General features: G+C 50.3%; 1 protein-coding gene across 1 annotated transcript in view; it reads left to right on the top strand.

The window, feature by feature from the left end:
* Window positions 1-9,823: 9,823 nt before the first annotated feature.
* The window catches only part of FBXO28 (F-box protein 28), a 300,688-nt gene continuing 285,915 nt past the window's right edge, over window positions 9,824-24,596 (top strand). Inside the window, exon 1 of the mRNA XM_069608639.1 lies at window positions 9,824-10,047. Within this exon, the coding sequence (XP_069464740.1) occupies window positions 9,850-10,047 (198 nt within the window). The 5' untranslated portion in view covers window positions 9,824-9,849. The remainder of the gene's footprint in view (window positions 10,048-24,596) is intronic.

Here is a 24,596-nt window from a genome sequence, read left to right on the forward strand (position 1 = left end):
GGCATCATATCAGTTCGGCCTGGTTACGTGGTGAGGGACCGTGGCTGAGGCAGAATTACTGGGATTTGATTTGTATGTCTGCTCCGGGGAGTCGTAGCAGTGGCAGGTGTAACCTTGGCTTGGAGAGCACGGCATGTTGATTGCAACGTCGCGACCTTGGCTGCTGGGTTCTAGTCAGGGTTGGGCTGCATGATCAGCACCTTGTAGCTCTGTATGAACTGCTCTGGGTCTGTGGGCTCTGGTTTGCGGCCTACTTCGGCTTGGTTATATGTGGCGGTATAAGGTCAATAAGGCAAGGAGTGTGAGGGTGCGGTGTGGTTCCATCTATAGCGTCTTATCTTCAGGGGTTAGTAGCATGAAGCATCTGCAAGCATGTACACAAACTCTTCTAGCATCTTGCGTTTCTGCGATTAGGTTGCTGACCTATGTGAAAAATAATAACGATGCATGTCCATGAGTCGTAGCACTGAGCGTGTTCTTCGTGTGAACTAGTGTGTGTCTGATCCAGGTGCATGGCAGCACATGTGTTTCTGTTCATTGTGGCTATGTCGTCATGTCATCTCTAGTGATGGCAGCATAGGTTTGTGACGTTTAATCGAGCTGGTCCATGTGGTCTCAGCTCCATCTTGTTTCCCACCTCGTGCTCTGGGTGGGATGCGGCCCGGTTGTGGAGGTGGGATGTGGTCACAGTGGATTTTGACACCTGAGGCGGCGGACAGAGGTGCAAACTCATCCCGCTGAGGGTACTTGGGTCGTGACGTCATTGGCCATAGTTTGTACGTGGGTCGGGGGAAGGGACTGTCCCATTTTCCCTCTTCAGCGGGTGGACGAATTTGTGGCGCCGTGTGTATGGTGCCAGGTGGGGCTGCCAGCACTGAAGGAGCCTGCGATAGAGACCATGCCGCATGGAACAAGACCATGGTAGGTGGTCCACGCAGACTTTGGATCCACGACCAGGGGCACACATTTCCTGGTTGTGGTGGATGAGTGGTCCCGGACCGAGAGGTTGAATTTGTCGAGTCAGTGGCATTTGAAAAGGTGGTGGTGGCATTGGAGAAGGTCTTTGCTACCCATGGACTGCCCAAGGTGTTTTGCTCAGATAACGGCGCACCCTTTCAGGGTGAGAGCTTTGCGGACCTGATGAGAGGATATGTGATACACCACCGGAAGGTTACTCCACTGTGGCCCAGTGCAAACGGCGAGGCAGAGCGCATGATGAGAACTCTAAATAAGGGGTTCCGCATTGCCCAGGGTCAAGGTCAGTGTCTGCAGAGGGCGCTGTATGTATTTCTGCAGGAATTCCGGACCACCCCACACACATCCACAGGGGTGGGCCGGCAGAGGCAATGTTTCAGTGGTTCCCGAGAGGTCTTTTGCCGGAAATGGGGGAGCGCGAGCCTGCAGTCATTGACAATGAGCAGATGGAAAGGGAGAGGAGAACTGACAGAACTGGAGAACACTAAAGCCCCAGAGACTGTCTCCCGGCGATGAGGTGTTGGTGAGGAACCTGCACCCACAAGGAAAGCTGTCACTCATGTATGAACCAGGGCCTATGGATGTGGTGGCCGTGAAGGGGTTGATGGTCACTGTGTCGGATGGAACTGCGTCTGTCACCCGCAATGCTAGTTACGTTAAAAGGCTGGGCGAACCCCAGGCAGAGACAACATCAAACATGGACATGGCGGAGGTGCCAAATGAGTTTGGTGGCCCGGTTCTTATGTCAGGCTCTCCAGCTCAGGAGGGGTCGGGTGTAGGGACTCCGATCCGGGAGACTGGCAGGAGGTACCCCCTGAGGACAGGGCGAGGGAAACCTGCCCGTCTCACTGACTATGTGATGGACTAATTGAACTGGTAGTGTGTTATTGATATCCGAGGGGCCGACAGTTTTAAGGGAACAAGGGTGGCTGTCATTAAAGGGGTCTCTGGGAACAAGTGTGTGCAGTGTGCCTTTCTGTGTGGTAGTTAGTAATCCTTTGTTCATGTGTTTTGTTGTTATGAAAAAGGAGGAGTGTAATGCTGCCCCTTTACGGGTGCACACACGTGGCGAAGTGACGTTGCACTCAGCCGTGTGCTATATAAATAAACAGGGCGTTCCTGGCCGCGTCAGTGCGACCAGGGAGCCTGAACCGAACGCAGCTGTGCTGGTGTGAGGCTGTGGTTGGGCGGGGCTCACGGGGGACTCCGCTGGGGACCGGCGCATTGTAATAGGGCACATAGAAGTAACAGTGAGTACTGTTATATGGGGGCCTGCTATGGTCATCCAGCAGGCCCCCAGGGTGCTATGTCTCATCAGCACCTTGGCGGGTTGCCGGGGGACAACCGGTCTTTAGTGGGGGCAGGGCGGGCCATACCCATGACCATGCAGACCCCTGCCACCTTGCAGGCTCGAGGGTCCCACGGCATCATGGTCTGCAGGCCCGTGCTCACACGGTGTGGGCCTGAGGCCTAAATGAGAGACAACCTCTCATTCCTCTTTGGGAGTCTGCAACTGTTCTGATGCACGTGCCTGCAGGGCCTCCTTTTATTAGCTTGGGCCATGACACAGTTATGGCCCATGTTAAAAGGGCAATACACATGGGATGGACACATTCCCTTAAAGGGGCAACACACTTGGGATGGTCACACACCACAGGTACATCAGGTCAGGGAAGCATTCCTCATAGGTGCAAAGAGTATTTATTGAACTAAGTAAGTTGTTTTTGATTAATTGGGGGGGGGCTTAATGTGGTATTATTTAAGAAGCTGAAAACAGAGATTCTTCCACAGTGGCTATGACCCTATGCCAGTGGTCTTCAAACTTTTTTGGCCTGGGCCCCCCCTGAGCAAAGTTTGGGCAGGCCGGGCCCCCCCAAAAGTGCCAGATGGACAGTATGTAGAAATCGCTATGAACTTTTGCGTGCCGTCACCGCACCCTACTCCTACAGACCCTGGGCTCTCCCCACCATACTCCCTCCACTATCCCAGTGCGGCATCCATAAACATTTAAATAAAAAATAAATCACCACAAACGTACCTTCTGAAGGGGCCTGCGTGTGGTTGCTATAATGCCCCGCTCCAGGTTGCTCTGCCCGTATGTGCGAGGAGGCGCAGGAGCACCCCCTCGCACATACGTACATGCAGTGCCCCAGCCAGAATTTCCAATGAGCTATGTAAGGCTGGCGAAGCAAAACACCCCCAGCGTTGCATGGCTCAGTGATCATGTGCGGCTGGGGAAATGAACTGTCAAAGGCAAACAGTGTTTCCCTTTGACAGTTCAGCCAGCCCAGGAGCACTCCCTCAGCTGGAAAAAGCAGCTGAGGGAGTGCTCAGTGTTTCCCTGAGCTGGCTCCTCGGCTCCTCCATAATGGGTGAGGTGACCAGTGGGCGGACGCACCCTCAACCATTATGGATGAGCCGGCAGGCTTAGACTGGCCCATAGGGCAATAGGGTGATGACCGTACCAAAAATGCAAAATGCTAATGTAGGCCAGTCGAAATGGGCCACTTTTTTGGCCAATGTGGGCCAGTTTGAGGAGTTACTTCACTATGCAGCTAGTAGTTTTGACCATTGTTGCTGAATACATATTCTTTAAATATCACAATTTGTTTACATTTGAACAAAAAACAACCCCTTGGGTACTAATCAAACAGTCTGTGACTAAAGGACTGAATATCCATTGGCAACTGCTGGCCCTTTTTTCATTGGTGCCTAAGACTGGTTTATTGTCCAGTCTGACCATGTGAGCCTCCCCTTCCCATTTCCTCCAATCTAAAAAAAATCAAAAAAAATGAAATACACCTTTTTTTTTTTTTTACACATTTCATGATGGGCTCTGACACCCCCTCCCCCCCCATGCGGCAGCGCTCCCCTGGCGGGCGCGCCCCACAGTTTGAAGACCTCTGCCCTATGCCCTTTCCGGACTGACCCCATATTATTTAACTAGCCCCAATACTGTAGCAAATGAAAAACTACTAAGGTATGTAAATATTTGAAATTAATTGTCCGTTTCATTGCTTTTCTTAATTTTGCATCATGCTGAACAGCAGGAAACCAGTGGGGCCTGTGGTGCCGCCCCGTGAAGGGGTACGCACGCGGCGGCGTGACGTTGCACGTCGCCGCGTGCGCCTTAAATAAACGGGGCGTTCCCGGCCGCGTCAGAGCGACCGGGGAGCCCGAAGCGTACAGACGTGTTGGTGTCTGGTCTGTGCGCGCATGGGCTCGCGGGCACGCAGCGGGGGCACCCAGAGACCCCCAACAGTGGCGACGAGTGTCGGATGCCCGGGCCCGGCGGTGAGCGCGATCCCGGACATAATTTTTCACTTCAAGTGAAGCATCCGTGGATGTTTCGCATCGCGCCGAGGCCGCGGACCACACGCGGCTGGCGGCCATTTTACCCACGAGGTGGAGGATCTTCCAACAGCTCCGGTTTGGAGCAGGAAGGCCATCCAAACCTAATTTTTGGAGTAACTGACTGCGGGAAGTACAACCTGCAGGCCCATGCCAGAATTTTGTCATTTTGGTGAATTTTCAGGCGGTGACGTCGTGTTGTAGCTGGAAGATGGACTGAGGTGGCTGGGCCTTCTCAGCCCATTCCTTTTGAAGCTCAATTTTTGGACACTCTCATCCACGGTCCTTGTCAGGAACCTCTTCAACCCCTTCATCATCATCACGTGGGGGATGACGCTCCAGCTTCTGCGGCCCACGTGGACAGAAGGCGTCTTGAGGTACTCTCCGTCAACCCTTTCATCATCACGTGGGTGGTGGCAGTGTGGGGAGTGGTGCAAGTTGCGGCCCTCAGAATTGGAACAAGGGTGCCTGTGCGCTTGCGCCTATGAGTGATCCTGATGCCCTGGAGGGTGCGACTGCCACGGCTTCGGAGGATTCGCTGGATGAAGATCTAACAGACCTGTTCCAGCAGATACCCCCACGCCCGACGACGTCTGGACTGCCTGCACAACCGGTGGGTGCCGCCCCCCCTCCGATACAACCACCACCCCTGGCCATGGCCCAAGCCAGAGCGCAAGCGGCCCTACAGCCAATTCCGGAGTTTGATGCGACGGGCCCCCCATCCAGCCTGGGGCCCCGATGGAGGAGATGGATTGGAAGGCTAGACATGTACTTTCGGGCCGCCCAGGTCACGGACGATGACAGCATGGTGGCCACGATGCTCTACTCCGCAGGAGTGAATGTGCAAGAGATCTTTGAATCGTTGACTCCAGCAGGTAACTCATATGATCAGGCCAAAGCAGCCCTCCTGGCACATTTCGTCCCCCTTGCCAATGTCGACTTTGAAAGGTTCGTCATGCTGTCGGCCAAACAGAAGGAAGAGGAGACGCTTGACACCTTCTATGGCCGCCTGCGCCGCCTGTCACAAGGGTGTGCGTGGGGGGATGCGGAGGACATGATAAGGACCATGCTGATCCAGGCATGCTCGTCGGGCAAGCTGAGGCGACAAGTCCTAAGAGAGCCCGGACTCACGCTGGCCAGGATCCTGGAGCTCGGGAGGTGCCATGAGGTGGCGGAGGCTCGAGCCAACAAAATGGAGGCCGGTTCCCGCGCTGTGAAACCGGAGGAGGTGTGCGCCGTCTGGCGGGGCGGCAGAGGGGTGCGAAAACCCGGTATACCTCCCAGAGACAGAGCGGGGAAGCCGGTAGAGTCGTGCCAGAAATGCGGTTATGATCTCCCCCACTCATCGGAGTGCATGGCCAAAGGAAAGGTGTGTGGACGCTGTGGGGTGCCTGATCACTTCTCGAGGGTGTGCAAGGCGACTCTGCCGGTACTTATCCCGAGAGGACAGCCCCGTCTATGGGCCCCGCGGCAGTACCGCCCGCCGAAGGTAGCTCAGGTGGAACAGGTGGAACCAGAGGAGGCCCTGGCGGAAGAAGTGGAGGAGGAGGAGGACGAGGAGAACATCTTCTTCGTCTCCAGCATGGAGGTCCTCAAGGGAAGGAGCAGAAGACAGCCGAGGTGTGTCATGGAGGTAAACTGCTCGCCAGTCCCAGTGCTAGTCGACACGGGAGCCTCTGCCAATGTCATGGCGAGAGGACATTATGCTGCGCTCAACCCAGCCCCGAGGCTGGCGACGCCAAGGGCCCGTATCTTCGCATTTGGGGGGCGGGAGCCCTTGCCACTCGATGGTGTATTCGTTGCCAAGGTGGAACACGACGGGTCGAAAATCAGAGCCCGCTTCTATGTGACTCCAGTGAGCAGCAACACCCTGCTCAGTTGTGCGGCAGAGGAGGCCCTTGGAATAGTCAGTTTCGCCTATTCAGTATACTTGGAGGACATCAACGACCTGCTAGACAAGTATGCTGACATCTTCAAAGGGATCGGGAGGATGAACGGCGACCCCGTGAGGCTCCACATCGACGAGTCGGTACAGCCCATAGCCCTGAAGCACAGGCGAATCCCATTTCATCTAAGGGACCAGGTGGACAGGGAACTCGATAACCTGGTGAACCTGGACGTAATTGAAAAGGTGGAGGGGCCCACACCCTGGGTATCCCCCATTGTCGTGGCAAGGAAACCGAAACAACCGGACTCCGTCCGAATCTGTGTGGACATGCGGTTGCCCAACAAGGCCATCAGGAGAGAACGACACCTGACCCCGACGATTGATGACATCATTGCGGAGGTGCAAGGGGCCCGTTTCTTCTCGAAGTTGGACTTACGGGCTGGGTATCACCAAGTTGTTCTCCACCCAGAGTCCCGCTATATAACGACTTTCACCACCCACAGGGGACTCTACAGGTACAAGCGTCTGAGCTTTGGAGTGTCGTCTGCAGCTGAGGTATTTCAGAACTTGATCCGAGGCGCTCTCGCAGACCTGGAGGGCGTCCTGAACATTAGCGACGACATTCTGGTATTTGCGAGGACTGAACCAGACCACCTGAAACGCCTAGCCAGGACTCTCGAGAGGCTACAATCGCTGGGGCTCACCCTCCACAAGGACAAGTGTGAGTTCCTCCGCCCGACCATTGAGTTTTTTGGTTTCATCTTCAAGGAGGGCGGGGTGTCTCCTGACCCCAAGAAGGTCCAAGACATCAAGGCGGCACGACCCCCTGAGTCCGCATCAGAGGTGCGGAGCTTCCTCGGAATGGTGACGTACTGCGGGCGTTTCATCAAGAATCTCGCCTCGAGGTCGGAACCTCTGAGGGCCCTGACGAGAAAGGACACCGTCTGGCAGTGGGGCCCGTTAGAACAAGCGGCGTTCGAGGACATTAAAGGTGCCCTAACAGCAGAGGACACCGTGGCTTTCTTTGACCCCGCCCTGGAGTCGGAGATTGTTGTGGACGCCAGCCCGTTTGGCCTCGGGGCAGTCCTCACCCAGGTGAGCAGAGATGGGGGAATGAGGCCCGTGGCCTATGCGAGCAAGGCCCTCTCCGAGACCGAGCAGAGGTACTCACAGATTGAGCGAGAGGCCCTAGCGGTTCTGTGGGGGTGCCGGCATTTTCGGCTATATGTGCTGGGGAGACCCGTGACAGTGGTAACAGACCACAAACCACTGATTCCAATCATGGCCGGATCCTCCTCCAAACCACCAGCCAGGATCGAGCGGTGGATGCTGGCCCTCCTGGAATATGGCGTCAACCTCATCTACAGGCCAGGGGCCAACAATGCGGCGGACTACCTGTCCAGGCATCCGGTGGGCAGGGATGGGCCCGCACAAGAGTCGTGTGCCGAGGAGGCCGATGATCACGTGAGCATGGTGGTCGAGAGTGCCACCCCCAATGCAATGCCGCTGCCCGAACTGGAGAGCGCAGCAGCCAATGACGAATGCTTCCGCATCCTGAGAAGCTCGATGCAATCGGGGTCCTGGAAGGCCGTGCTGGAGTTGGTGGCCGGGCGCACTCAAGAGGCCAAGGTGACCCTCGAGCAACTCTGGAAGGTGAGGGATGAACTGTCCTTCACGGAGTCGGGTCTGCTGCTGCGGGGTGATCGCCTGGTGGTGCCGGGCTCCAAGGTCCACGAGGTCATCAACCTGGCACACCAGGGACACCAAGGGGCCGCCAAAACGAAGGCGAGGTTGAGGCTGAAGGTGTGGTTCCCCGAGCTGGAGAGGAAGGTGGACGACTTCATAGCGGCCTGCGTATGGTGCCAGGCGGCTTCCCCTGTACAACGGGAGCCCGAGATCGAGGTAATGCCACGGGGGACCCGCCCGTGGGAAGTCGTGCATGCGGACTTCGGATCCACAGCCGTGGGTACTCACTTCCTAGCCATCGTCGATGAGTACTCGCGATACCCGGAGGTGGAATTCGTTGAGTCGGTGGCATTTGAGCACGTGGTGGGCGCTGTGGAGAAAATCTTTGCCACCCATGGGTTCCCCGTGACCCTGTGCTCGGACAATGGATCCCCATTCCAGAGCGCGAGGTTCTCGGAATTTCTCGAGAGCTGTGGAGTGGCCCACCGAAAGGTGTCCCCATTGTGGCCCCGCGCGAACGGGGACGCAGAAAGGCTGATGAGGACATTAAACAAGACTTTCCGGATAGCTCAGGGACAAGGCCAGCCTCTCCAGCGGGCGCTATACCAGTTCCTGAGAGTATACCGCACTACCCCCCATGCTTCAACTGGGGTGGCCCCGGCTGAGGCTCTATTCCGCAGGTGCCCCCGGGGTCTCCTCCCGGAGGTGCAGGAGAAGGTACCCGGTGTAATAGACGACCAAAGGGTGGAAGCGGAGCGACTGGCAAGGACCCATCAGGAAAACCTACGGAGGGGTCTTCGTCCGCAGCGGCTGGAACCGGGCGACGAAGTGCTGATTAGGAATCGGCATCCCCATGGGAAACTCTCACTTCCATATGAACCCGAGCCGCTGGACGTAGTGGCAGTAAAGGGGTCGATGGTGACGGCATCGGATGGGAAGTCGGCCGTCACCCGAAATGTGAGTTTCTTCAAGAAACTGGGGGACTCTCGGACTGAACTCCCGCCTGACCCAGATGAGACGGTCCTCCCGGACGATGACACCCCCCGGGGGGAATGCGTGGGGTCACCAGTACGAGACACTGGAGCGGCCGGGAGTCCGGCGACGGAGGTAGGTGGGAGGTACCCCCAGAGGGCTGGGCGAGGGAGACCTGCCTACCTCGGAGACTACGTGCTGGGGCCGATTGACTGTGTTCCGGAGTGAAGGGGATCCGGGAGGCTGTTAATAAAAGGGGGCCTGGGGTTTTGTGAGTTCACAACTGACAGTGTGTGCAGTGACATGTTTGATGTGTTTGTTTGTTGTTGTTCCTCCTGGGAAAAAGGAGGAGTGTGGTGCCGCCCCGTGAAGGGGTACGCACGCGGCGGCGTGACGTTGCACGTCGCCGCGTGCGCCTTAAATAAACGGGGCGTTCCCGGCCGCGTCAGAGCGACCGGGGAGCCCGAAGCGTACAGACGTGTTGGTGTCTGGTCTGTGCGCGCATGGGCTCGCGGGCACGCAGCGGGGGCACCCAGAGACCCCCAACAGGGCCATATGATTTTAAAGCATGTCAACATTTTAAATGTGACCTTTCGATCACTGCATGACATGAATTAACGTTCATTGGCGTGATTTTGATTTATAATTTTGTGTTAAGTTTCAAAGCGATCAATAACGCGGATCTTTCATTTCCATAAATAAAGAAACTGTAAGAATGACACTGAGTTTGATGTTCTTTAAAGTAAGAGGTTGAAGATATCTTCGACCTTCATTTTCAGTTGAACATTGCCTTTAAAATAAACTGTCATCATTTGGGGTGGGGAAGGAGAACTTGCAAGCAGGAGTGACCTGGGACTTCAGCTTTGCTTCTATGGCGACTCCACAACAGTTGCAGCATCCTTGTAAGGCAGCGGAAGTGACGCCAGAATAGGGCTTCCTCTTTTTTTTTTTTCTGCAGGAGAAAAAAACAAATCAAGATGGCGGCGGAGGGGCGGATGGAAGAAGTGGGCTCAGTTACGACCATCTCTGGCTTCCAGCAGCGTTTGTGTCCATCTCCGCAGGATGCTGCCATGGAGCAAATGCACCAAAGCAATACGTTGGTGGGGCTGCCCATCGTGGCTATCGAAAACATCGTAAGCTTCATGAATTACGACGAGATCAGCCAGCTGCGCCCGGTGAGTCTTCGGCGTATCGGGTGAAGTTGGGACGCAGGCACACATTAATTAGGCTGGAGCGGGTGACAGAGATGAGACAAGATAGCGGCCACAGCAAAGTGTAGAGGACATGTATGGGTAAAGAGCCAAGTGGCAGAGGAAGACTGGGGAGCAGCAAGCGGAGGATAGAAGTAGAGATTCAAGTTGGGAGCAGAGATGTATGTCAGAGAGACGTTGATCCGAGACATGGGCAGAAGGATGGGGTTAATGCTGCATGGTTGCATTTGTGGGAAGTGGGGGCACAGGTGTGCCGGCGAGAGGTAAAAGGAGCAGAAGTGGGTCAATGAAAGCGGAGCAGAGGTGTGTGAGTGGTGCAGGGGTGCAAGCGAACGAGGGAGTGGCTGAGCAGCCAGGGGTCATGTCCTAAACGTAAAAGTGGGGGGGACTCATCAACAAACGCAATGGGATTTGACGTCACCACAAATTAGCATATAATGGTTAAATATATTATCATTTCATTAGCTTTGTAAAACCATCAATATTGCATAGGACGAATGGTGTATATATACTTTTCATAAAATGAACACACAAAACCATGAGAGGATATTTTCTTCTAATAGTGTTTTTAAAAACTTTAAAGGTGTGCATGTTTAAAGTCCAAGAACCAAGACAAATGATTATTATTAAATGTTTTCCCTGGAGCATGCAGTACTGAAATGAGACATTTCACGTTTTAGTTGTTTATTTTTCATCAAGTTATATAGTGCAGTGGTGAAGTGTACGGTCTACAAACCTGAAGATTGCGGTCCTGAGGTTGGCTTAAATTCAAGGAAGACTTTCAATGTGTCTCATTTTTGCTGGGGGGGCTGAGTCCACCCTCTGAAATGTCCACCTGCGTGTACCCTTGACTTTAGCTCTGGTGGCAGATGTATGTGCGAGGTGGAGGATCAGACTGGGGCGTGTGGTGCACAGCAAGGAGAATGGTAGACTACTGCTTGGACAAGAGGGGGTGGGCAGATGGATAGGACAATGGGAGGGGGTGATCACAATGTACGGAGGGGCTACAGGTAGATGGGGGATAGGGAGGAGTGAAGGCAGCAAGTAAAATGGGGCAAGCAGATAACCGGGACAGAATCTGATTACTCCAGGTCAGTATGAATTAGAAATAAAACGATGGAGAGAAATAATCTGAGAAGCAGACCTCTGGGTGGCAGACAGTTGCAACAGAACATGGCACACACATGGGGCAGAGGTGAGAAGACTAGGGCTGTTATGGGAGAGTTTGGGGGTGGTTGGATGGGTGGGGCAGTTGGGCCAGACTGATGAGACCGGGCGAGGCAGGCAGGACGAGGTTTCAGGCTGCTGAGATTGGCTGGCAGCCTGGTGACACTGCAGGGGCTGTGCCGGTTATGATAACAGGACTAAGTGGCTAAATTGTCTACTCATCCACCACTTCAAGTAAACAATCAGTGATCCCAATCGTAAAGTTGTACTGGGCACAGCCCGAAAGGTATACCTCCTTTACTTTATGTGGTAGCACAGGCTGAGAGGCAGGCTATATCTTGAGGAGCGGTGTCAGCTGATAACAATAGCAACCCAAACATCAATGGTTTAAACGACTGAAATAAAAGTCCAGTCAATGTTCTATTAAACAAAATGCTTTTAGTTAATGAAATGCAAATAACTAACACAAAAATCCATAATGTAATACAGAAAAAGCAAGCTGGTGTAAAATTGCACTGTGGGCTGATGTGCCGAGATGTTCAGGCACTCAGTTGGCACACTGTCAATGTTGTCCTTGTAGGAAAAGGGCAAAGAGGAAGGAGATTTAAAGTTTGCTATGGTTATAAATGGGGACTAGAGGGGCCTCTTCACAAACCTTCCTTTGTCCTGGGTGCTCGAACGCCTCGTCTGGGATTCTGTGCATTTTCCTGTGGTTGAACGGGTGTTGAAACTGGGTGAGTCGGGTTGATCCAGCAGCAGGGAGCTTCGAGATGGGGCTTGTGGATCGAGGCAGCACTGGAGATGGTTCATGTTGATGGCTCCCAAAAGGATTGATTCATGTCAAAACAATGCTTCTGCTGGGTCAAGTCATTGAGTGCCATGGGGGCTTTGAGCGCGTCATGTTGGGTTGAGACAATGTTCTGTTGAGTGAATGTGCTGCTTGGGGTGCAGCGAGTCGAGTGCGTCCACAGGGGTGATCTGGCTATCCAGTTACAGTGACACTGATCTTCATTGGTGCAAAACAGCTCGAATGTGCAGGTAAGCTGCTTGTGGCGTGCCAAAAGCAGCACTGGAGGACCTGTCTGCTCGAAGGGTGTTGAACATTGTCATATTGATATAATCCAGCATTTATAACGCACCTATACACAAGTGTTTCAAGGCGCGACATTGGCTGAGTGATGGCTGGATGTGGTGAAATGGGCTTCAGTTTTGCTGTAAATTCAATCCAGGGATTCCCGGACAAGCTGAGTCCATCCCACTCCATAAAAGTTTGGCTTGCACCCACCTGTGTGTGTTCACCTCCAGTAACAGTGTCTTGGTTCCAGTGCAGCCACAATGAGTGCTTGGTCCAACAGCAGTAAACCCCACTGTTCCTTGGGGATGGTTTGGGGCAGAGCTTGCCTCTGCATCGGATGCCTTCCGTTTTCCCTCCTTGTCAGAGGAATCTGGCATAGACTGTATCCCCCAACAGAGACCCAATGATTTCTTCTAATAGTCCAGAGATGAATCCAAGAATGATGGGGTGCTCCTTTCCATTTAAAGGCAAAATGCCACATAGAGGTTGCCCAAAGCAAGCCCACTGCAAGGGGTTCAATCCCTGGTACAACAAGTGGCCTTAGCCTTATATCACCACACCCAGATACCTTGATAGCAATAAATAGAGAGGGAAGAAAAAGGAAGAGCACCCTAACGGAAAGCAAGATGGTGGGACCCTTCTCCAGGCCTACTTACCCTCTCTGGCGCTTTTAACCATGCCCTTCCCATGCCTGTGGGCTTCAAAGGACCTCTGGTGATCAGTACTCTGGTGTGAGGCTGGCTTTCTTTTGTCGGTGCCTGCCTTTAAAGCACAGTTCCCAGAGAACCTCCTCAGTGAGGTTTGTGTCCTGGGAGGAGCGTGTTGGCCTTCTTGCTAGAGAATCAAAGGGCTAGCATTTTGGCTATTTTTCCATGTAGGGGAGCGTGAATTGTCAGACCTGAAACCAATTCACATCAGTCCTGTCATAGTAAAGCCATGCTCACAGAGCTGACCCTGGTGCAATATGTAAGTGATCTGGCTTTATAACTCAGTGTCCTTAGCAGTCGCATGCCACAACCCAGCCTGGCATAGGTTTAAAGATGTGTGCCACCAGACTGTCTAAGGCATAACATTTTGGGAATTTAGATCAGAGGTGCAGATGCTACCTTTGTCTGTAGGGACTTTGTGTAGTTGTCAGGGATGCATGGGTGACCTTGATACCTGAAGATATTGGGAGACTGGTAACAGCGAGGTATATGTGTGCAGTATATTTTTGGCATAGAGCATTATGAAAGGGGGTCTGATTAGCAGACCTACCTTTCAGAAACCTAATTTCCCTCATTTCAATTTAATTTTTAAAAAGCTCTGGCCTGGCTATCCTACCATGACCAGATGGCGTTCCGTCATGGCAGGTGAATGAGACTGGAGGGGTGAGCTGGTTGATGAGCTGGGACAGCAGACTGAACTGAGAAGGGACACGGAGATGGGCTTGGAGTGTAGATGGTTGAGTCTGGGTCGGGAAGTGACAGACTGGTTTGTGGGATGTGGGGGCAGACTGATGAGATGAGGCAGAGGTGGGAAGACGCACATGGTGGGGATGCAGACAAGTGGGGCAGTCTAAGACTGATGGGATGGAATGGCAACGGTGGACTGGGATGGAATGGAAAACTGGTTGGGGGCGATGGACAGATCAGACGCAGTGGGAGAAGGATGCATTGAAATGTTTAGACCGGGTTGTGATCGTGTCTGAGGGAAGAATAAGGCAAGGAGAAGGCTTAGTTAATTATGGGGGATTGTGTGTTGGAGTCTCAAGTGGGAGAAGGCCAAAAGGACAGAGTTGAGGCAGGGCTGAACATACACATTTGACACATGGTTGGGGCATGTGTAATGGGCAAGGGAATACGTGGGGCGCTTCTAATAGAACGGGCGAAGCAGTAGTTAACTTGAGGTAGAAGCAGGGGAAATCTATTCCACACACCAGTTTGTAATTCGTCTATGGGGGCGTCCTAATGCAAGCGTTACTGGTACAGATGTGGAAGACTGTTAATAATGCAATCTGTTTAAGACACTTGTTTCAAAATGGTTGCCTAGCTTTGCTTTTGTTAAATAATTTCTAGAATGCCCGGAGCAGATAACTGCAGAGAGCAGCAACTCTCTACCTGCCACAGTCCATAAAACCAAATGCATTGAAATGGGCGGAAGTGAATAATATAATGTACTTAATGTTTCCTACTTGCAATCTTATTTAATTTGAATGTGCATTGCCATATTCTTTATTGCATAATGATTTCCCAAACACAAGCAGCCTGTAGTGTTGGGGGTTGGGGGGAGTGCAAAAGGTCATTTTTCGTTGCCAGCTCTGTTTTCTAATTACTTTTGTGTTCATTTTACAGTGCAATTAAATCAAACGTTAATTTCAATCATGGTTTTCCCTTTACGATGCTGGGTCCTAGGCAACTCGGTTTCTTCTCTGCGCCTCGGTCTAGGGGTGCTTCTGTATAAGCTGAAAACTGGACTTTAGATCCCTCCTTTTTAGTTGTTGGCTGTTCGCCAGAGTGAGCTCATTAAGGCTGTTTTGTTTTACCCATGTTTTTTTATTTCTGTATCCCCATTTAGGTGGGATGCGTCGGTATTTTGGTTCCCTGTATAGTGTGGTCTGCATACGCAGAGTTGTGCATAGATTGCTAACCGCGCTCCTCGTGGTACACCATCCCAGAATAGCTTGGTTCCAGGACTTGATGCTGCACTTATGACTCTCGGCGTTTTCAAGCCCAGCAGGTGCTGCACCTTGTCTACTGCTCGGCGGCCATTCTACGTATTTTGGTTCCAGTGTGCCACATTAATCGCCGCCTGTAAAGATGAACGAACCTACGCAGGATTTTCTTCTCCGAGGTTTCTGCTCGCTTGTTGCTTTGGAATTTCACTCCCCTGTCTCAGATCCGAGACCTGGAATCCTGTTAAATCTCGACACTGTTTAGAAACGTGCATGTGCTAGCCAACCTGGAAAAATACAATGCTTGCTGGTGCTGTTAAAATTCAAGATGAATGGGCCACAGTCGCATTTTAGGTGGTGACTTAATCCCCTTTGAATATCAGTGAAGCACAACACTTTGGGAGTTGTTTGTTGGGCGTAGTAGTATAAGGTGAGCTGCAACCAGAAAATATGGCTTTTGTTCTGATCCGCCCTCCATTCGACCTCGTTAGTAATACTCCTTATGAGCGCTTCTGCGTCGCCGTTTTGTACGTTATCGTCTACCCTGTGCCTGCAGCATATGCGGGCGCCAGAGGTTTGGGATGGCGTTTCGGGGGCTTGGGATGTTGAAGACTGCCTGTGCAATCAATGTGTGTGTTTGAGGGTATCCCGGAGGGGTGCTTGTGTATCTGTTTGACATGTCATTTTTATGCTTGCACGCGCGGCTGTAGCCTGACATTTAATGACTACACCTTGATGGTAGGACCAGGGCATGCAATGACTTTATTGTAGCTTGGAACGTTGGACTACGTCTTGCATTTTGATGGCAACCTTTTGGCATTCGGTGCTCTTACACGCATGGTGCCCTAAAACTGGAGTAGGACTTAGCCTGGATATAATAGCTGTACGTGTGCATTTTAGGGATTCCTAGGTAATACTAAGTAATATTTTTGGCCTAGGATCTGCTCTATCTGTTCGTAGGCGTGCCATGGTCCTAGATAGGCATGTGGCGACTGGGCCTGCCTGTTCTTTGTGTTTTCTTGTAGATGGTCCTCATGAGTATGTTGCTTTGTGTTCAAGGGTCATGGTGTCCGTGATGGTTTCTGACAGCTTTATAGTAGAAACGCATATTCGCCATGAAGCCCTTGTATACAAGCCCTATAAAACCTTGACCCAACAAAACCTTGACCCAACCTATTTGGCCAGACCAATGGAGTGAAGCAAATCAGATCGTAAAGCTCTGTGAAGTGACTGAGGGTGTGACTATGGTTACCTTGCAAGTGAAAATGTCATTTGTAGAAAGCGTTGGGTGTTTTGGATGTAGATTTAAACGGATACTGATGTCTGTTCGGGCCACAAGGTCCTGGCGGTGGTAGGCTCTTAACCTGCCTGCTGCATCATCGCACACTTTACCCACACACTGCTTTCTGTTACTGTCTCAACACGTTGCCTCCTGGCACAGCGGCAACTATGGAAAGTCCCAATGGACATCACTGTTCTGTGTGAAGATTACACAATCGGGCTCTAAAAGCAGCTCCTGCGTATCCTGTGTAACCCAGTAAGTAGGATTTACCCCAGGGCAGACGGAGCTAGTACATAGGTTTCTGCAAATCTGGCTTCTACGTGAGAGCAAACCATAATTATCTGCCTATAATATATGTCCGTTTCTTTTCAAACGTTTTTGTTGATCTGTCGTAATGCTCCCTTATTCCCTAAATGAGACGCATGGTTAATTTCATATAGGTATGTGTGAATTGCACCTACTGCATCGGAAGCCAAATGTACTATTAGTGGCCGGCTAACCGGGCTCTTCTAGGCTTTTAGCAAGCACTAAAATGCTCACAGTAATTTCTATCCCTTCCATTTTGCAGTGACGTTATTTGAAAATAATTACATTACACGATCAAATCCGCAGCAAAACACACACATGTTGGTGTTCGACGTACACACGCTTGTTACTTGTTAAAACATTGCCAAACTGATTGGCAATGTCAGTGCATATTAAGACTGGTTTGCCTAGGTAGGAGTTCTGTTGGTAAGGAAATGAACCTATCCCACCCCCATAGGCACTTTAGGGTGAGGCAAATCCCATGAGGGGGACCCGTGATGTGCTTGGGGGCAGGGTGGGTATTAAGAGACCCCTGCCAGACGTAATATTATGCACATTGTAGATGTTTAGTCTTAGAGCACGCATATATATAATGTTGTTGTTGAATAAATATTCTTACAGCCGGCTGTATCTACAGCGCTATGATAGCCGGCTACTCAATTTTTGAAGGTTCTGACACATGATGACATGTCTGCGGCCAATTTACTTGGTAAAAGGCAAGATCTATTATAAAAAAATAAATATAAAATAAATAAAATAAATGGGCGTTACATTTTGTAGCCGTGACAGGTCTGCATGGCAGCCCGTTTAGTACAGGCCACAAACCTGACGAAGAAACCTGAATGGGCCCAAGCGTCGATGAGAGAGCGAGACCTGTGCTGTTAATTTGCACAAAAACACTCCTTTGTTCTAAAGCTGTTGGCATTATGCTTGTCCCGAGAAATAATGTATCCTGCAAGGCCATGAGACGGTGCTAGGCGACTCACTCTACCTGTTCTCACAACCAGGCCAGAGCAAGCCTCTGACCACCACCCAGCCAACTTCAAGTGATAGCTGCTACAACTGTCCAAGTCCCATGAATTCCTAATTACCAGCTGACCGACCATAAATTAGTCAACCATAAAAGATCTAAGAGAATGGTCACCCTATCTGTATTTTACAATGGCATGATTTGTACTGCGAGGAGGGATAAATTATAGTTAAAAGGCGAGGGTGAAAGCCTTGGCAGCCGGACGACGCAACTGGGATGATTGAAATGTGTGCGGGTCACAGTGACCTCGAGCCACCCCCGTGTATCAGTCCATGATCATGCCAGGTGCCCTGTGTAGTAATAGAGGGGCACTGTTAAAAACAAATTGTCTTTTCAACCTTGGTTCCCTGGAGACGACGAGCCTAGCTGACCCCACGTGATGGAAGACAGACGAACAGTGCTGGGGCCAATGGCCTGGCATCCCCTATGTAGTAGGCTGACCATGTATAGAGTTGCACCAACCAGCCACGTGGGTTTTTACTGTATGTGAATGACGCTGTGCTGCCTTTTAAGCTGTTGCACAGAACGTTCCTGAGCAGCAGTGTTCTTTGCTGGCACACCTATTTTTTTTTTGTATAATTAATTGTTATCCATGCAAGAATCTCTTGGCCTTTTTTCTCTAGTGGGTTGTATTTCTTCTGGTGTGAGCATTTAGGGGCGTGCCTTCAATTGGTGACCCAAAGTACATCCTGCTGGCAGTACTGGAGTTTGGCCCTGTCAACCTTGTACCCCTTGCAGGCCAAGAGCTGTAGAAGAGCGATAGTCTCTTCGGCAGTTCTGCTCCCTATTGCTACACACAAGCAAATCGTCCATGTACAGGCTTAACATCCTGGGCATTTGGATGTTACCTAAGTCAGCGTGTAGTATTCGGTTAAATGTTTGGGCTTTCGCAGTACCCTTGGGGCAAACAAGTGTGTTGGTATTGCTTTCCGCCATGGGTAAAGGCTGTGAGGTACTGAGAGTCAGGGTGCACGGGTATCGAAAAGACGTTCTTTAAATTTACCACCGTAAAGTGGGTTGCTTCTTTGGGGATGCTACACAAAATGGTGGCCCGGTTTGCATCCACAGGAAATTCTTTCTGCACCACATCATTTAGGGGGTGTAAATCGATTTCCTGGCTCATTCTCAGATTGCCTCCTGTTGCTTTTTGACAGGGTAGCACTATTATCACTTGATTGAACAGGCCCTGTATCGTGTTCTTTATTCCCTCCTCTGCTTCTCTTTATAGTTGGTACTGTTTCACCCAGGTAATATTGCTCCAGCCTTCAGTGTAATGTGTACTGGGGTCACTTCTTCTAAAAGCCCAACGTCATGTGGGTCAGTAGTACACAAGTGTGCATGCAGATACGGGAGGTGACGCCACAATGGCCATCAGGGGCACTGCACCTTTCTATACTGCACCATGATCTTGCAGGAAATGCACATCTCTAAGATTTTCTCTCCATCACTGTCATTGTCGATGCAAAGCACTGTACGCCACTCTCACCCTTGCCTGTCTGTTCCCAGCACAACCACTCTTTTCTCATATATCACCAAACCATGAAGGTCTAGGGACAAGATTGTACGCACCACCAATTCTCTGGACACTACAAGGTGAAACATTAATTCTGTTGTCACTCTCCAACAGCCCGTGGCTTACTATATGCCGTGGATAAACATGTCTGGGTCTACAGGTTTTCCTCGGACCACCACAGCGTCACCGCCCATCGTGTGCATGATCACCATCACTCTCATTGTGCACATCCTGGCGTGGCTCAGACAATGCCATGATCCATGAATTAGATTGTCATGTTCAATTTACTGAGCAGATCCTTGCAGGTTGACCATACAAAAGTGGAGCGCGCACAGCGTGCCCTGCCCCCCTACTTTTGCATCCAACTCTTGGTGTATGGAACCATAGAAATAGCCCCAGAGAATCCTTGTATGTCGAGAGTTTTTTGCCAGATAATGAGAAGTCCACTTCACTGATGCATGATTTCTCAGCGCCCGAATCAACCATAAAATGAATTGTTTCCTATCTCTGCCCCACCAAGGGTTCCTCTTCAGGGTTAAGGGTCATTGATGGCACCGGCCACAAATGCGTTCTCTGTGGGCTGTCCTAGTCAGGTTATGTATTTGTCCTGGAAAATGAGAAGGCCCCAGCCCCCTACCATTGCTGGACCTTGAAATTGTGTGACCGTTCCATTAAACGGGTTTGTGCTACTTGCCTTTTGGAAAGTGTTCTTCTGTACATATTGTTTCATTGATTGCTGTTGCTGCTGCTGTAAGGGTGGGGTCTGGGATCTGCAAGGGTAGCTGCATGTGTGCCTGGTCTATTTTGAGGGTTATGGGGGGTCATTCTGGGAATTGGCCCTGGGTGTGAGGGGGGGTAGCTGAGGTGGTGGACCATAATTCTGTCGACCCTTACTGTACCCCCATCCCCTGTCTGCTCTTACACTACCTTGAAAAATGCCCACATTTGCCACAGTTTTAACATTGTGAAGGCCCCCCCGTTACTTGCTCTCTGGGTCCAATTACTCAAAATCCCCCTCCCCTCGGAAGCCACCTCTACCTTGCTGCTGTCCTCTTTGCCACTGTGGACTGGGGTACTGCGTATTCCTGGCCCACTGTCCTTGTCCTCCTGACCACACCACGGCCGTTCTAGCGTTAGCGGAATTCAGGGTTTATAATGCCACTTCTGTCTGCTGGCATAGATGGTGACTGCTCCACAGCGACCTTAGCTAATTTGTTTTGTACTCGTTTTGCTTCCTTTGCTTGCAGCCTCCTTGTTGTGCTTCTTTATTCTTCTGCAATGGTGTACTATTATGCTCTGTATTTCAGGACACCCCTTTGCTTCAAAACCCGCAATTTTGTCTAGTGCCGTTTGCACCTCTTTGGGTAGGCCCTTTTTAACAATGAAGTAAAAAAAGGTTATTGATTGATTCCATGAATTACCGGTCTCTGCATCTCCGCATCTCCCAAACCGTAAGAATGGATTGGGCGGGGTCTTCATCATCACCTATAGTACATTGCATGATAGACTGTTAGTCGGGTGTGTCGGGGAAATTCCTGCCTAACTCGTCCCATACCTTTGTTCGAATCTCGTTAAATGAAGCTCCATCATGGGCATTGTTCCCCAGAGTCGCTCCCGCGTACCCCGCTTTGACCCACACCTCCGCAGCTTGATCTCAATCGTTGTCACCAATACGCTTTTTATGTCGCAGGCTGCCAGGTGTACTCTGGCGGTCTGCTTTTCAAATGCTTAACTCCACTTTCCCTCACCCGGCGTAAAAGGCCTACCCCCATCAGTCCTTTTCCCACTTCCTCTACCGACACTGCCATCCAGCCAAACATGTTCCTTAACCTGCCCTTCCACAAACTGTCCACCTGAGGTGTTTTGTTCTGGTGCTTGTCCCTCCTCATCTTCGTACTCAGCAAATGTACTCCACCTGTCCTTGCCTTAATGGGACCCAAAATTCCCATACCCCAGGCTGTCTGCCGTCGCGCCTCCTTCCCCTTCCTTCTCTGCTGGCTTATCTGGCTTTATTTATTCGCATTTGTAGAGCATGCAGCATCCAGAGGCATTGTGGCGCTTGTTACAGTTTACTTAATTACAAATAAGGTGACAATTGAAATTTTGGATACAAGCATGAAGAGATCAGTACATACAATGGGTTAGATGAAGAGGTAGGTTTTGCGTGATTTGGAGTCTTTTTAGAGATGTACCTGCTAAGAGGGCATTGCAATAGTCCATTTTGGCACCAATGGTTGCTCTAGCTATTGAGACAGTTAGGCTTGGATAGGTATCGTTTTACTGCTTTTTTAATTTTAGTGGTGTGTGCTTTACTTCCACCTGTGTTGCTCGCAATCTATTCAATTCTGTTTGTGCCGCTGCCAGTGCCACCTCTAGGTCTTTTATTGAGATCAGCATGCACTGGGACTTCCAGAGTGGACACATACGGGGGTGGTGGGGCTGTCCCTGCAGCGGACACACGGGTCGGATTGGTGTAACCTGCTACAGGGCGAGCTGTCGATGGATATATTCCCTCCACGCTCTGCTGGCGCCCTGCCCTCCTTTCTTGTACCGTCATTAGTGCTTTCACATTGCGCTTTACCTTCCCCAAGATCTGTATCTTCAAACATTTTTCACAGATCTAATATCTTGCATTTATTGTAAGTTTCCCATTATACTTGGCTACTACACAGTTTTCTAAGATTCCCTTGTTAGGGATCCCTGCTCTGGCCTTTAGTGTGGCATCCCCCTCCTCTAGTCTCTTTCACTCCCTGTTTGTGGTATTTCTCAATTCTGTCCCAATACAATGGCAGGGCCTTACACATGTACTATACAGTGTCCCTCCACCGATTGTAATATTCTTTGTGCCACACTGTCTTGACACCTATGTTAACGTGCTACGCACACTGCTGCTGTTCAAAACGTCAGTCCATCTTCCTCCCCACAAAAAGTAAAAAAAAACAATTTCTCCCACCCCCTCCTTCTCACAAACTGAACTCACACCAATAATTAAAAAACGCCTCTCAGCGGGCCTTCTTCCGACACAATGCAACATGAACAAAACAAGCTAAAATACTACTATTCCTGAGTCTGCTAATTACGCGCGGCTACTATGTATTTCCTTTTTTTCCCTCTGTTATACGATTCTTGTGGTACCACCTTCTCACCTCTCTCCGGGAGGCTGCCTACCTTTCCATTTTCCTTTCCTTAATATTCTAAAAAAATTACTAATACCAAAAAATAAACCACGGCCACAATTTCACTCTCAATGCATTGACGCTCTTCACACTATCAGATACATCTGTCACCTACGTGTTTTCACTTACAAGGTTATACTCAGGTGTGCGTGTTCACCCGAACTCCTCCATCACAGGGTTCCAACAACACCAGCCTGCAGTCTCCTTGGAGTTGTGCCCGCTCCAAAGAGCATGCAGGAATTCTGCAAAGACAGCTCCTACACAGCCACTGAGGAATTTGTGTTTTTGGCATTGGTCGCTGTGGGTGGGTGTGACACCTCCGATGGTATGGGGGGTGCTAGGATCACCAATTGAAGACGCACCCTTAAACGCTCTCACAAGAAAAAATACAACCCACTAGGGAAAAAAGCCCAAGAGATTCTTGCAAGGATAACTACTTTTAATTATATAAAAAATAGGTGTGCCATCAAAGAACTCTGCTGCTGATGAACGTTCTGAGCAAAAATGGAGCAAGCAAGAGCTTAAAAGGGGGCACAGCATCATTTGCATACAGAAAAAACCTGCGAGGCTGTTGGTGCTCCCCTATGCATGGTCAGCCTACTACATAGGGGATGCCAGGCCATTGGCCCCAGCCCCATCTGTCTGTCTGTCTGTCTTCTATCACGCGGGGTCAGCTGGGCTCATAGTCTCCAGGGAACCAAGGTCGAAAAGAAAATTGGTTTCTACCAGTGCTACTACACAGAGCATCTGGCATGATTATGGACTGGTACAGGGGGAGGCTCAAGGTTACTGTGACCCGCACACATTTCACTCATCACTGTTGCTTTTGAGCTCTAATGTGTCCTTCCCTGCACCTCGCAGTACAAAGCATGCCATTGTAAAATACAGATGGGGGGGGGGGGGCGTTCTTAGATCTTTAATAGTTGACTGGTTTATGGTATCTAGGAATTTGTGGGTCTTTGGACTCGGACAGTTGTAGGGGCTATAACTTGCAGTTGGCTGGGTGGGGTTCGGAGGCTTGCTCTGGCCTGGTTGTGATAACCGGTACAGCGAGACGCCTAGCACCGTCTCATGGCCTTGCAGGATACATTATTTCTCGGGATAAGCGTAATAGCAACTGTTTTAGAACAAAGGAGGGTTTCAGCAAGTCTTTCTCATCAGCGCTTGGGCCTATTCAGGTTTCTTAATCAGGTTTGCGGCCTGTTCCTAACGCGTTGCCATGGCTAAAAAATGGTGCCTGTTTATGTGCGTGCACTAAGTCTAAACATCTACATTTTGCATAATATTTATTATGTCTGTGCAGGGTGTCTATGCCCCCCCGCCCCGGCACATCACGGGTCTCCTTGTGGGATTTGGCTCACCCTAAAGTGCCTATGGGTTGCATGGGATAGGTTCATTTCCGTTCCACCTTTTTCAAGCGAACAACCATGTGTGATTTGAGAAGTGTGTGTATATAATTATAGTGCAACATTTGCACTAACCATTGACTACTGATATTTGACTCTTGGCGAGAAAGAAGTGGTGTGCTGTGTATGTATAGAGTTGGAGATGTTGAGTGACTTTAAGGCTGGCTAGAAGCTTGCAATTTATGCCGTGTGTATAATATGCTACTTTGGGGCCGCAAGTGGGAAAAGGACATTAGCAATGTCTAATACATCCCCTTTCCTCTGAGAATGTGGACGTTTCTAACAATATGTTGGACAGTTGCCTTTTTTTTAATTTTATTTTTTTCCACGCGTATGTATGACTGTTGTTCAGTATTAATTTAAATTGATTTACATGGAAGCTTTTGTTTGGAATCCTTCAGTGTTTATCAACAAAACATAACTTAAGAGCAGGCATTGTTTCCTTTGGATGCAACCCATAACTTTCCACTTGTCTGGTAAATTCTGTGTGCATATTGATCTAACAAGTATAGAACCGTCTCCTAAATTGTTAGTGTTATTTTTGTGGTGGTCCATCCAGGCAGTCTAGGGTTTGGATGGCAGACTTGGTAAGAGAGGTCTCGTTTTTGTGGTGGTCCATCCAGGCAGTCTAGGGTTTGGATGGCAGACTTGGTAAGAGAGGTCTCGTACTAGTGGAATTTCTTACTATCAAATATACATTTTGTTGACCAGTAGTGCAAAAAAACCACTGGAGAGATTAAGAGGTCACTTGAACTGTAACTTGTCATCTATTTCAATCTGAAAGTCCTTTTTTTTGGTTTGAACATTCCTCAAGCTTTATTTTCTTTTTTTTAAAAAAACAGGTAAACAATACACGCACATTTTGTCAGTTGTCTGTGGGAGCTTCCATTTTAATTTAATATAAG

Source organism: Ambystoma mexicanum, chromosome 4q (assembly GCF_040938575.1).
Source record: "Ambystoma mexicanum isolate Mex_15411 chromosome 4q, UKY_AmexF1_1, whole genome shotgun sequence".
Classification (NCBI taxonomy): domain Eukaryota; kingdom Metazoa; phylum Chordata; class Amphibia; order Caudata; family Ambystomatidae; genus Ambystoma; species Ambystoma mexicanum.